Source organism: Lissotriton vulgaris, chromosome 12 (genome assembly GCF_964263255.1).
Source record: "Lissotriton vulgaris chromosome 12, aLisVul1.2, whole genome shotgun sequence".
NCBI classification, from domain to species: domain Eukaryota; kingdom Metazoa; phylum Chordata; class Amphibia; order Caudata; family Salamandridae; genus Lissotriton; species Lissotriton vulgaris.
This window is the reverse complement of record NC_141700.1, coordinates 109,100,953-109,114,946: the sequence shown is the minus strand read 5'-3', so window position 1 is coordinate 109,114,946 and position 13,994 is coordinate 109,100,953. Positions and strand designations below refer to the sequence as shown.

Genomic DNA, 13,994 nt, shown 5'->3' with positions numbered 1-13,994 from the left:
TCTCACTCTTTTATATCTCTGACCACGCTTAGACCATAGTCGTTCAGACTTTGACTTTCTTATCCTATCTTTTGACAGGCGGACAAAGATCCAGCCACTTCTTTAAGACACATTAGTGCTGAAGCAGTACCCATGGGACCCCCACCTCCACCACCCAGAGCAAAGTCGAGCCAGGATACTGCATTCATGGAAAAGCTACATGCTGTGGATGAGGAGTTGGCTTCTGTGTCCACCGAACCATTCCAGGTAACAGGGTGTGTGAAAAGGGCCTGATTCACCACTGTCTGCAGATGGGACGTTGTTGTGATCTACTTTATTGGCTCCTACAAAATGCAGGTGTATGCATCATGTGGACTCTTTGGCTGATAATTTATTTGTAAATTTGGGCGTATTTGTTGTCATGCGTAGTGTATTTTTTCTTTTTTTACCTTCAAGGACTTCTATACACAGGCCATTAACATTGTTAGCACCTGTCTGCCAAGAAGTTAATCTGTACATATTAGAAACAATTTTTGGAAGAAAAATGGATTTACTTGGCAGTATTGTTACTCCTTATTTATTTTTGGGAGTATTACCTCGATTTAAAGGAGCAAAAATGTCCCTTTAGGCCACTGGTCTAAATTCTCCACACCATGCCTCTCTGGACCTCAGAATTTGTCAAGGTTTGCTACTAAAACACCTATCGGGTTTCAGTGGTGTCAAATGCTCCTTAAACCTTTTGTTCATGTTTTGAAGTCACTACCTATGCACAGGTTTGTGTGTGTTAACATAGTCTCAACACTGAAGTGGAGAGTAGGCTCTGCGATTGTCTGGTGGGATGGTGGGGTTTTGGAGGTCTGGAGTAAAATCGCCTTTATATATAGGCTGGCGATGGAGAGCATTGGTTGAGTTGCGTTTTGGGTCTCTATAGACATAACACAAATTTGTCAGAAGGGCAGTGATTTGAACAGTGGCCAGGCTTCCACTGGTCTTTTGGACAGATGATTCTTTTATAAATATTTTATTGCCTGCTGAGTTATTCATGCTTCTTGATGAACCATAGGTAAGGTTTGAGACTGATAAATGTAAATGGATATTGAGACAATTCTTGTTTTTTTTTAAAACAAATTTTATTGATAGATCACATTGAGATCGCAGAGCTCTGTTCCCCCAGGCAACTGCCAAAGCATTTGAACATACATAGCGCATTGCAATCCATCATGTCTTTTTACATCAAATATAAACAGGAAACGAGTGCAATTAACCACCTTCCCTCCCGCCCCCCCCCCCAACTCCCTTCCCGCCCCCCCCCCCCCCGCACCCTCCCCATCAACTCCCTTCCCACCCCTGGCCCTCCGGGATCCCCCCCTGGCACGGTTCCATTCAATATCAACAGTTTGTTTACACGTATCAGCTGGCACAGCACGCTCAAGCATCCAGTACTGGGTCCTGTTCCGGCGGGGGCTCAAGCCAGAGACCCCTGAAATCTGCCCAACGTCTCCAGATTTTATAATGTTTCCGAGGACAGCCCCAGGCAAGAAATACGGGCTTCTCCATCCCACTACAGAAATCAAGCCCCCTCTTCCACGCCACTAACGTCGGGGCCCTCGGATCCTTCCATGATTTTGCTATATCTCTTTTGGCAATCGTAAGGCCCAATAACAGCAAATGCCTCTTGTGGCGGTTACCCCCCACTCCATCCAACACATGCAATAGTCCCAGGCGCGGCGTGCGAGGAAGCACCCAGCCCAGGGCCTCTTCCAAACCATTCCAAACCCCATTACAGAACCTGTCTAAGTGGCTACAACTCCACACTGTGTGAAGGAATGTACCCTCCTCACATCCACACCTACTACAATTTGGGGACGCAATGAGGCCCGCCTGCCACAGCCTCCGCCAAGTGAAATACACCCTGTGCAAGTATTTAAACTGAATCAATCTCAGGCTCACGGAGATGGCCGCTCCTCTGGGGCTTACCAGCGCCTCGTTCCAGTCCTCCTGCTCTAACTCCCCCACGTCCGCCTCCCAGTTCCCTTTAAGTTTCTGCAGGTCAGAAGAGCAGTGTATAATCAGGGATTGATATTTTCGTGATATTTATTTGGTCTCAATGTCCCCCATAAAGACCCGAGCCTCCAGCGGACTAAATTCGGGGAGAGATGTCAACCCCTCTATATAGGGGGTAATTGCATGTCGGAGTTGTAAATATCGGAAGATCTGAGTGCGGGGCATATGGTATTCAGCACTCAAGTCCTGAAACGATTTAAGTGACGTTCCTGCCATGACATCTCCTAGTCTAGAAATTCCAATAGCATCCCACTCCGCAAAGCCCTGAAGGGCTGCCAGGTCAGTGAGGCGGCCGTTTCGCCAGAGAGGAGTTTCTTCCGTCAAAGTCTGCCACTAACCCATTCGCCGTAGGGCTTGCCGCCAAACATCAAATACCACCTGCGTTACTGACGGCAGTGCCTCACGCCTCTGGATTGCATATAACAATGTATGGAGCATGTGGGGCTCCATAAGGGACCGCTCCAGCGCATAGGCCGGGTCCCCCCTGTCCTCCATACCACCATTCGTTCAATACAAGGAGATGCGAGGCCTGATAGTACGAGCGAACATCAGAAGTTGCCAAACCCCCGCTATCCACCCATAGGAATTGTCCCAGCGTTGAGTCTACTTGCTTAAACCATGAGGCCGAGATAGGGTAGGGATGATTTTGAAGTTGATAAAGTAGTCTAGGCAGAGCCACCATTTTAAAGATGGCCGACCTACCATAGATCGTCAGTGGCATGCGGGACCACACTTTGATGTCAGCCCGGGTGCGCTCCCACACCGGCGCCACATTGCGCTCCCAGGGTACAGCGGGGATCTCCGACAGGAACACCCCAAGGTATTTAATGCCCCCTACCGCGATTTGATGGGCCGATGCCCAGTCGCCAACTGCCAGGCCATCACCCAGTACCCAAAGGGTAGATTTGCACGAATTGACATACAGGCCCGATGTCTCGCCAAAAATTTGCAGGATACGCATAAGGCCGGGGACCCGACCTATTAAGGTCCGTTAAGAAGAACAGGACATCATCTGCATAGAGTGTGAGTCTATCTGACAGACCACGCTCCCACTCGAGCCCCCGCATCTGTGCATCCATCCGAACCCACGCCGCTAGCGGCTCCATAGCCAAGGCGAATAAGTATGGCGAGAGGGGGCAGCCCTGCCTGGTCCCCCTCCCTATAGCGAAGCTCGGGGATGACACCCCCGCCACGCGAACCGAGGCCCTCAAGTTTGTGTATAGCGACGGCACATAGGATACGAAAACGGGACCCAAATTCAGTCGGGCAGGAGCGAGAACAGGTAAATCCAGCTAAGCGAATCGAACGCCCTGTCCATGTCGGCCAGGAAAAGTGCTGCCTGCTCCCCAGTGGAGCGGATCGCAGCCACCGCAACATGAGCCCGCCGAATGTTATGTCGCGTCGCCCGACGGGGCATGAATCCCCCCCTGGTCCGGGTGTATGAGGTCCGTAATATATGGCAGCAGGCGATTAGCCAACGCCTTGGCCAAAACTTTGGCCTCCACGTTCAATAGGGAAATTGGGTGATACGAGGCATGCTTCTCCGGCGGTCGACCAGGTTTGTGAAATACCACAACCTCAGCATGCCTCCAGTCTGGGGGCAGACTACCGCGCTCCCTTGCCTCCTCCACTACCGCTCTTTACTGGGCCCCGAGTAGTAGGTGGAATTTCTTAGAAAAATTAGCTGGAAAAGCCGTTAGGGCCCGGGGCCTGAACCTGTGTTCAATTCCTTTAGGGCCGTACCCAATTCATCCTCCGTCAGCGGAAGATCAAGGCGATCTCGAGCCTCATCTGAGATTGCCCGCGGCGGCAGATCGGCTATGAATTTGCCAATCAAATCCGCAGAGATGCATTCACTCGGGGCATTAAGGTCAGCATAGTATGTTGCAAAGCTCTCCGCCAGCGCCCCAGGGTCCGTGATCGGGGACCCAGATCCATCCTCCACCCTCGGGAGGGTCCGAGCCTGGGTCAGGGTTGACACAGTCTGTGAAGCATGGTCCCCGATTTATCTCCCCATTGGTATATACGACTGCGGGTTGCCAATCACATCTGTCGCGCCTCGTCTAAAAGCATCGAGGCGTAAGACTGCTGGGCAAACAACAACTGCCCCACAGTCTGACCTCCACTTTCCAAACCACTGCGTCTCTCCAGTTCCCTAATCTCGGCCTCGGCCCGGTCCAGGTCCTCTCTACGTTTTGTCTTAGCCGCCGCACACCAAGCTATGTCTATGCCTCTCAAAGTGGGTTTCAAGGCCTCCCATAGTCGCCTTGTCCGCCACCGTCCTTTCATTCTCGGTCATATAATGGGCGATGGCCTCTCGCATGTGTATTTGGTATTCCACTAGTTGCAGATGCCATACGGAGAGGCGCCACCGAAAGGGCTGCCACCGCCGGTCTAGGCGAATAGTAACGGTCGTTGGGTAGTGGTCTGACAGCCCACGCGGCAGTATCTCCACGTACTCCACCCTTCCCTGGGTTGCCGTAGGGACAAATATGTAGTCCAGCCTAGAGAAGGATTTATGTACTGCGGAAAGAAAGGTATATTCACTCCTTGACCCATGGATGTGTCTCCAAGTGTCAACCCTGCCCAGGTTCCTGATCATATCGCTCAAATTGGTACCTCCAGTTGCCATTGTCCCCCCCCTGTCCTGTAGCTATCTCGTGCACTCTCCACCGCATCATTCCAGTCACCACCCACTGCTGCTAAGACATCTGGGATATCTGCCCACAACGCAATTATCTTTTTAACCATGGACCACTGCAAGGGGGGCGGGGCGTAGACACAACCGAACACTACCGGCTCCTCTCCCAGGACTCCTGGACAAATATACCCTGTGGATCCACCCATTGGGTGGTGTTATGTACGTATGGGACCCTACGATGTATAAGAATGGCGACCCCTCTGGAGCCCCTAGCAAATCCAGCATGGAAGACCTGGGTATAGCCATAGCGCTGGAGGCTGAGGGTTTTGTTGCCTAACAGATGAGTCTCGTGTAGCATTGCCACATCTGCCCGCTCGCTTAGCCTGCTTCAAAACCGCCCCTCGCTTAATCTTATCCAATGCTCCCCGCACATTCCAACTGAGGACACGAAGTGTGCCTTTGGGCCCGTTGGCCACATCACCCGGGCTCGTCATCGTCAGCCTCCTGTATCAACAAGCCACTGTGCGCGCCATGTATACACACATTCAACCACCACTGTGACATCACTAGGACCGTGCATTCCCCCCCAACTTCAACATCAAACATTCCCCCATGACCCCTACCCCCCCCCCATACCTCAAAAAACAATGAAGTACCTGTCGCGGTGTAGCAGAGTCTCCACCCCGAACCCTGGGTCGACGACCCTCCACCCCAATGGATCCCCTTAACTCTACCCATCCCCCCAAACAACCGTCAACTTCTCTAAACTCAGGGAGTGCGCCCGCCCTTAGTACCCACCCCACCCCACATTAGTCCCACATCTACATCATCTCTAGAAATTCAAGTGTCTCAAATGTTCGTTTCTCTCAGCCTCAGGAATATCCAGCGGGGAGATCCCCAACCCAGCAGACTCCACAGAAGCATGCTTATGCCCACCTGCTATCTCAAGTAGGTCCACCTTTCAAGGGACAGCCTTCGAGGGGTCAGAGGCAGCTCCCCCTCCACTCGCCGCCCCCCCGGAGGCAGAGCGACCCCTAGATCTGGACCGCCAGTTGCTCTTGCTCCGTGATTTTCGGGGGGTCAGCCCCGGTGCACCGCTGGATGACGAGTCTGAATCTCAGCCCGGAGGGGTATGTACTCGTATCTTGACTGTCTCGTCTGTCCAGTGAAACACCTCTTCTGGGGTGTCGAAGAAAAGGGTACGGGACTGATAGACCACCCTCAGGTGGGCCGGATACAGTAAGGCATATGGAAGCTTAAGATGACGGAGGCGTGCTTTAGCTGCTGCGAATGATTGTCACTGTTGCTGGACCAGCCTGGTATAATCAGGGAAGATCAGGATTTTCTGGTTTTCGCACATGAGGGGTTCCTTTGCCCGCGCCTGCCGCAGGATAGTGACCTGATCGTGATAGTTCAATATCTTGGCAATCACTGGCCTGGGGCGGGACCCGACTGGTGGCTTTTGTATGAGTGCTCTATGCGCCTGTTCAATCACAAAACAGCGTGAGAGGGAGTCTGGTGGGAGCCAGCTCTCCAGCCACTGGGGCAAGAAGTTCTCCATGTTGTCCTTCTCGCAGCCCTCCGGGAACCCCACAAACCTCAGATTATTCCTCCGAGCCCGCCCTTCTGCATCCTCTGCCCGGAGAGCTAGGCCTTTCTGAATCCCCTCCATGCTGGCCACCTTTCGCTGCAATGTCGCCAGGTCGTCCTCCACTCCCGATATTCTGATCTCGGCCTCCGTGATGCGAGCCACAGCATTTCGCAGGTCTTGGCGCAGCAGTGTGACATCCGCCCCCACTGCCCCTATCTTCGCATCCAACATGTTCCTGGATTGGGTTATCGCCGCCATGAGTGCCGCATTGTCCGGTCCCGGCACCTGCGGGCCCCCAGCGGCTCCAGCTCCCCCACTCGGCCCCGTATATTTATCAATGGGGCCCTGTTTCGGGGGCTCTTCGCCGCTCCCGCCCCTGGTCATGGCGGGTTGCGTCCGGGAGCCTCCGCCTATGGATTTGCCGTTAGCGCCCCAGGGGGTCTTCCCCTCTGGAGTCGGGGGGTTGCTAGTCTTCACCGGCCCGGCCTTGCGCGAAGGTGAGCGCCCCGATTTGCAGGCGCCACCTCGACGACCAGAAGGACCGGCCGTGCCCCTCACTGCGTATGGTGCCCGGACTCCCGATACTGAGGGGAGGGGGGCCCCCGCCCGCCCAAGCGTCCCCGGTCCGGCTGCAACGGCCCAAGGTAGGATCTCTGAGGCAGGAACAGTGTATCGACTGCCGCCGCGGGCCCGCTGCCCCACTTGTCTCCACGCACCTGTCCACTGGGTCTCCTCTTCACACTCTCTGAAGGCCCTCCGCACTACCGATCAGAGGACCCACCGATGGTAAAGACGATGGCCCAAGGGGGGGGCGGCGCGCGCCAATTAGGCCCATCAGATGTCTTGCTGGCCGCAGGGCGATGCCCCCACCTTCTTCACCCCCAGTGCGGCTCTGACCCCCCCTCCTCCGCTGCAATGGTCTCCTCGGGATGGGCTCCCTGACTGCAGTGGCTCATCAAAGAGAGGCTCGCCTGGGCCCGCGCAGCGGTCCGCCCCGACCGCCAAGTGGGGGGCGCCACCAACCCGGGCCAACCAGTAAGGAGCAGCTCCGCTTCTCACCCCCGCTGCACTGTGGGGGGACGCGGGGCCCCAGGCCAATGTCTGTTGTAGCCTGCGGGCCTGCACCAGACCCGAGATCCCTGCCGTGCCCCCTCTCGCAGGCCTCGCCGCCAGGCTGCCTCCTCAGGGTCCCGGAGCCAGTATAGGATCTCTGCTCCACTGCCCGCTTCGCGTGTGCTGCCCACACACGCCCCTCCACTCGCGTCCCCCCGAGCTTTGGTGTAACCGCTCACCTCTGCGGCGCCGCGGGGGGACCGTAGAGGCCTCGGGCCAGCGTCTTGTGTAGCCTGCGGGGGTACGCCAAACTCGAGGTCCCGGCTGCACCTTCTCTTATAGGCCTCACCGCCGGGCCTTCACCTCCGGATCGCTGCGCCAGGTCGGGATCACCGCCTCGAGATCCGCCTCTTGTCCTCCGGCTCCCGTCCCCGACCCGGTCTCGGCCGTGGTCTCTCAGGAGCCAACCTATGCCCCACCTCCGGACAATGCAGCGCCGCCGGGACCGCGAAACTCCAAGTCCCGGCTTGACTCTTCCCAGTAGGCCTCACTGCTCGGGGGTCTCGCGGCGCCGTCCCCACTGCCCGGCAGCTGCCCAGCCCGCACCTGTGGGGTCTCGCCAGTATCCGACACCCGAGGCACACGTTTAGGGCACTTAGGAGCGGGGGAAGGCAGGATATATAGACAGATCAGTGAATGGCGGGACGGAGCTTCTCTATGTCGTCCGCCATGATGCAGCGCCAAACCACGCCCCAAGACAATTCTTGTTTATTGATCTGGCTAAATGATTGGCCAGAAAAGTGGGTGGAGGGTGCTAGTTAGATGAGTGTATTTTGCATACTGATTTGAGGAGAAGGAGAGGGTGGTAAGGTAGATTCATTGCCTGCCTACAGCTTGCTCTATGAAGATTTTACAGGGTTTGATCCAGGTGGGAATAAAGGTTTGTCTTAAGTCTAGAAACCCATGAACGCTTGTATTTCAGCCCTTCTAATTCTCCTCCTTCACTCACTCAGATGACCCTCTATGCATATATGTATACCTTTGAAGACATCTCACCCCATACAATGTAAATATCCCATTGAAGCATATTTGACATTTGTCTAATTGTCACACTCAGTGGCAATTATAATTATTTTTACATAGTTTCATTAAATATCTATTTTGAATGGTGAAGATCTGCAACAGTGCCACTGCGTGCTACTTAACACCACAAAATTAATGAATAAATGTTTTGGATATAACTTTGAGATAACTGTTTATTCTCTTGGCAAGTCTGATAAAAGGCATTTTTCAGTTAAAATGTCTTTTATTTATAGTTGCGCTGTTGTCCTTCAAAAACAGAGGGTGAGTCACGAATGAATCTGGTAAAATTGCTGCTTTATCAAATTCAGTGTCCGAGACATTCCGAAACTCAATTTATCTGTATTTTAGGTTGAGTCTGCATCAAGATAGTAAGCTCCATCTGTAGAGAGAGAGACATTGAGGGTGCAACACCCCCACCCAAAATAACACCCTTATGTTGGCAGCACTAGATTTCCACCAGTTCACGTTGAGCTCCTTCTTTGTAAACAACGCTTGCGTCTATGAGTGTTACTAGAGATGTTGTTGTCTGGTTTTGGGAAGTCAAGATATAATCACCTGCATGCATATTGAGCTCGAATACATGCCTTTTAACCTGCAGAGGATCACAAACTACATGAAACATTCATTTCTAAAGCACACAAATAAAATGGATCTTGTACAAGCATCTATTGCTGACTATAAATATAGAGCTTAGTAGGAGCTAGAATAGGTCTGTATTTATATATATATTTATGTAAAACACTTGTAAGTCCTATGCTGCTTCCTACATCCTGTACTACTGTTGGATACTGTAATGTAAGGCTAAAAAGCCAAGAATTTTAAAATCGTTCCACATTTGGGGTTGGATTGGTTATCAGACATGAAAAGGTACCTGGAGTTTGGTGTTCACCAAGTACTTTGTGGTGCATTCATACAACCATCATATGCACACTCCACACAGTCTGTTGGAGTTTTCCTGTTTATTTGTTTTACGTTCTATTTTTGTTTGTTGACATTTCCATTCTCAAAGTTCCAGTGTCTCCTAAAAGGGAATGTTTTTGTACTTCAACTTCCCACTCGTGGGATTATGAAGCACGAAAAAGCAGACTTTAATGCAACATTATATGGTTTGGAGATGCAAGAATATTTTCTGAGACGAAGATGCTCAAAAATGTCCCTCTACAGTCAAGAATTATAGCCTTACTTGATGCCTCTTATATCTATTTAACTTGATATCTTTGTTACAGGCTTACTAGGTGAATGCGTTCTAACCAACACATTAGTTTGGGTTCTATAATAACTGCACTTTAGAAAACGGAAACAGGATATCAAACCTGTGTTCTACATTCACCACACTTCCATCCCTTTACTCATTGGCAAGGTGCCTCTACCAAGGAAGTCCTAGTGCTAAGGCAATAAATTGCTTTGGTGTCATGGCCAACCTGCTATGGCTATTGTGTGTGTGTGTGTGTAAACTGGGGATTTGGTTATTGAACAAGAGTGGTTCCCTGAGTGAGCTGCTTAATATCTGGGTGGAGAGTAAGTCAGGTGATCAAGTGCATAGGGAATTCATCTTGGCAATATTAGGGTAGCCAGTGGGGTTTGAGGGAGCTGTTTGACTCTCTGGCTATTCTGCTGCAGATGTGTATATGGTGTATGATTTTGATCTACCATGTGCTGTTTCTTTAACAGTATTAATAATGTGACATGATCCTTAGAACCCTTAGATCTAAAGAATGGTCATATGTAACTGTAGATAATCTTTTGTTTGTGGCCCCCATTTCATTGGCCTATAAAGCATACTGTAATAATTAATTTATTTGGTGTGCTTGTTCCCTCAATCTAATATTGTAAAATGAAAGTGCAACAAGAGATTTTTTGTTTTTGTTTTTTGGGCAGAGTCTGATTATTCTATCCTTACATGCAGCCTATGTCTGACAGCATCATTGCCTGCCGCACACGCTCCAAAATCACCCTTAAGGACGTGCCTATCGGACAGCTGGAGGCAGAGCTCTGTGCCCCTGATGTCACACCGGACATGTATGACCCCAACACTGGAGATGACGAGGACTGGAAGTTGTGGCTTCAAGGCCTTATGAATGATGACCTGGGGAATGAGGGTAAGCGTAAAGCTGAGCCAGGGCCAAGGACAGCGGCCATAAGTAGTCAGTGCTGCTCCTCCAGTGTAAAAAAAAAAAAGCCAAGTGGCACAACTAACTAAACAGAAGTCTTCAATATCCCTCATGCATGCCTTGGAGAAACAACACTAATGTTTAGTTTGCTCTGTAGATCCTTTATCAGGTTCTTATTCTTGACTTGCCTATGCACAAGTTACTGTGCCACTCCCCCTAACTTGGCAAACACCAAATTCACTTTATAAAGTGCTATTATGTCTATGCCCAAATGCTAACCGGTTGTCACAAAATGTAATAGTAACAGTTTCTCACTGTTACGAGACCACATGGCTGAGGTGCTCTATCTAATTCACTGTGTCAGGCACTGGAATTGTGTAGAAGGGTCTCCCGGCCAACCAAAAGCTCTGTGAGGCCATACTGATGGGAAAGAGTGCCTGTGAAACACCAGTACCAAAACATAATTTGTAGGGCTGATGCCCTGCACAAAACCACATCACATATAAACATAACATCTGGTTTAGAAAACCTGCATACATACTTAATTTTATCCTTTCGTTGTCTTTGGTCAGTAGTTTTTTTCATTTTATTATATTTGTTGTATGTGGTGCTCTTATGTCTTGATCCTTACTGGATATTTCACCCAGGGGGTCACACAAATATGTCAATGCTTCTCTTAAAGGTTCTCTCAAAGCCAAAGGAACATTCCTGATTTTGTGAAGTTTAGGGGTTGCCCACATTGCATATCCAGTTTTATGAGCAAAACATTGTAAACATCCCATTATTGAACGGAGCACATCACACTACTAACACCCATTCAGTTTTAACTTAATTCCCAAACTTTTCTGTTCTCTCAATCCCAGTGGATACAATTTTGTTTGACCTGTGAGTTATGGCTGGCCTCGCATATTCGGTCTACTGTCTATGTAAGTAAAGTGAGAGCAGATTGGTCACACTGCAGTGAGCAACAAGGCCCATTTCCATACACATGGCAGTGGCCAACTCGTAGATCTAAAAGATGGAAGGCTCAGCTGACAGAGACAAAAGGTCAATTGGAGTTACTCGGTCAATGTTGACATTTCATTTAAGGTACTACTGGTGTGCTAATTAATTCACTGGGATTGATGGCACACAGGCTTGCTGGAATTTACTGAAAGATTTCTGAGAAATGTATGAGTTTTGCCTTTTGCATGTTCACCCAGTTTAGAGCTACTCCGTATTTAATTTCTTGATAGGAGTGTTTTAGGTGGAAGGATGTCATCCATGGTGGTGTCGTAGAAGAGATTGCCTGATCTTTTTGTGAATACACATATTTCTGAGTGTTGAGCTAGAAAAAGTCAATGAAAGCCAACTGTATATTGAAAGTGCTTGGCATTTTAGTCTCTGTAAATTAACAGTGTCATCGAATGCCTTGAACGAGCCCCTATTATTTGGATGAGGCACTCTGTGATCATTGGAATTTCCAGTTTTTGTTCTGATTAACCTTTCGTACACTGAAACAACTGCTATAATGCCGTCGCATGAAGCATGATGATCATTTTTATTTTTATTTTTAAAAATTTTTGAAAACCTTTATTTGAGAAAATGGATGCGTACAAATACGGGCCTACAACCCGGAGGCCGCCCACGGAGCAAAACTGGAAAGCACCATCATCAATTAAAGGCACAGAGTGGTTAGATGATATTACCTAACGCTGCAAGTCAATGTTATCAGCTAACTAGAACCACTCGACACAGGATTAGAGGAGGTTAATTTTATATAGTAAAGAATAAAGGATCGGTCGTATAGGTAGCAACCTGGAGTACATGGCGGGGAATAATCCAACTGTTTCGTTGCAGTACAACAAAAGAGCAGTAATCAGAAAGGTCCATAGCATGCAAAACATAGGTTCGCTTATAATTCCTCAATGGTAGTTTCCACGCCCAACCACATGTACCCAGAGACTAACTCAGAGGTCTTCAAACTTTTTGATGCCGAGACCCCCTTGTAAAACCTTTTTAGGGGTAAGGACCCCCTTCCGACAAAAGTTTCTAGAAACTGGTACTGCTCATCATCAACTTTTGACAACCATAAATGCGCCTGTTAGACCTCATCACATCCATCCATAATTCATCCACCCACACTTTCACACATCCATCCATCATTCATCCATGCAACCTTTTATCCAACCATACATCCATCCACCCTTTCATCCTCCCATCCATACATCTATCCATCCACCCTTTCATCCATCCACCCATCATTCATCCCCCACCTTTTCTCACATCCATCCATGCATCATTCATCCATGCAACCTTTTATCCATCCGTACATCCATCCTTCATCCATCCACCCTTTCATCCATCCATCCACCCATCATTCATCCCCCCACCTTTTCACACATCCATCCATGCATCATTCATCCATGCAACCTTTTATCCATCCACCCTTTCATCCTTCATCCATCCACCCTTTTATCCTTCCATCCTTTATCCGGCCACCCTTCCATCCATCCACCCATCATTCATCCCCCCCACCCATCATTCATCCCCCCACCTTTTCACACATCCATCATTCATCCATGCAACCTTTTATCCATCCATACATCCATCCACCCTTCCATCCATCCTTCATCAATCCACCCTTTCATCCTTCCATCCATCTACCCTTTTATCCATTCATCCACCCTTTCATCCATCCATTCATCCTTCATCCGTCCACCCTTTCATCCTTACATCCATAACTCTATCCTTCATCCATCTATCCTTCACCCATCCACCCTTTCATCCTTCCATCCATACATACATCCACCCTTTCATCCATCCATTGACCCATCATTCATCCACCCATCTTTTCACACATCCATCCATCCATGCAACATTTTATCCATCCATACATCCTTCATCCATCTACCCTTTCATCCTTCCATCCATCCACCCTTGCATCCATCCTTTCATCCATCCATCCACCCTTTCATCCATCTATTCATCATGCATCCGCCCACCTTTTCACACATCCATCCATCCTTCATCCTTACATCCATCCATCCACCCATCCACCCATCATTCATCCACCCACCTTTTCTTGGCCTCTCTCAAGGGGGAGGGGGGGTCAGTATCTCTCTGCATCTTCTTCCTTCTTTCCCCATCATGGGAGGGCATCTCTGTGCCTACCTGCTGGGGGCGGGGGACGTGTCACGGGACCCACCTCTCCAGGCACGCAATATCCATTGACCTCAAAGGGCTACACTACAGCTTGCTCCCCCAGCCCCCCTCCGCCCCAGTCCCCACTTCCCCTCCTCCCCCAGCTCGAAACGGCTTCAGGGACACGCACACAGCCACACATATACTTGTCAGGTCTTTAGAAGACCTTTTACTTGTTAATGAGGCTTTGATGCTTTTCACACCTCGGTGTGAATTAGGCCTCCACCGTGAGCACCCTCGATCAGCCCAAGCCAGGAACTGCACTCTGACAGAATCTGCGACCCCCTTC

The 13,994-nt window shown here is 49.9% G+C and overlaps 1 protein-coding gene across 2 annotated transcripts in view; it reads left to right on the top strand.

Moving 5' to 3' along the window:
- The window catches only part of GON4L (gon-4 like), a 421,863-nt gene that overhangs the window by 83,088 nt on the left and 324,781 nt on the right, over positions 1-13,994 (top strand). For both annotated transcript variants that reach the window (XM_086947415.1, XM_086947414.1), the window contains exons 11-12: positions 79-246; positions 10,318-10,510. In XM_086947415.1, the coding sequence (XP_086803541.1) occupies positions 79-246; positions 10,318-10,510 (361 nt within the window). The remainder of the gene's footprint in view (positions 1-78; positions 247-10,317; positions 10,511-13,994) is intronic.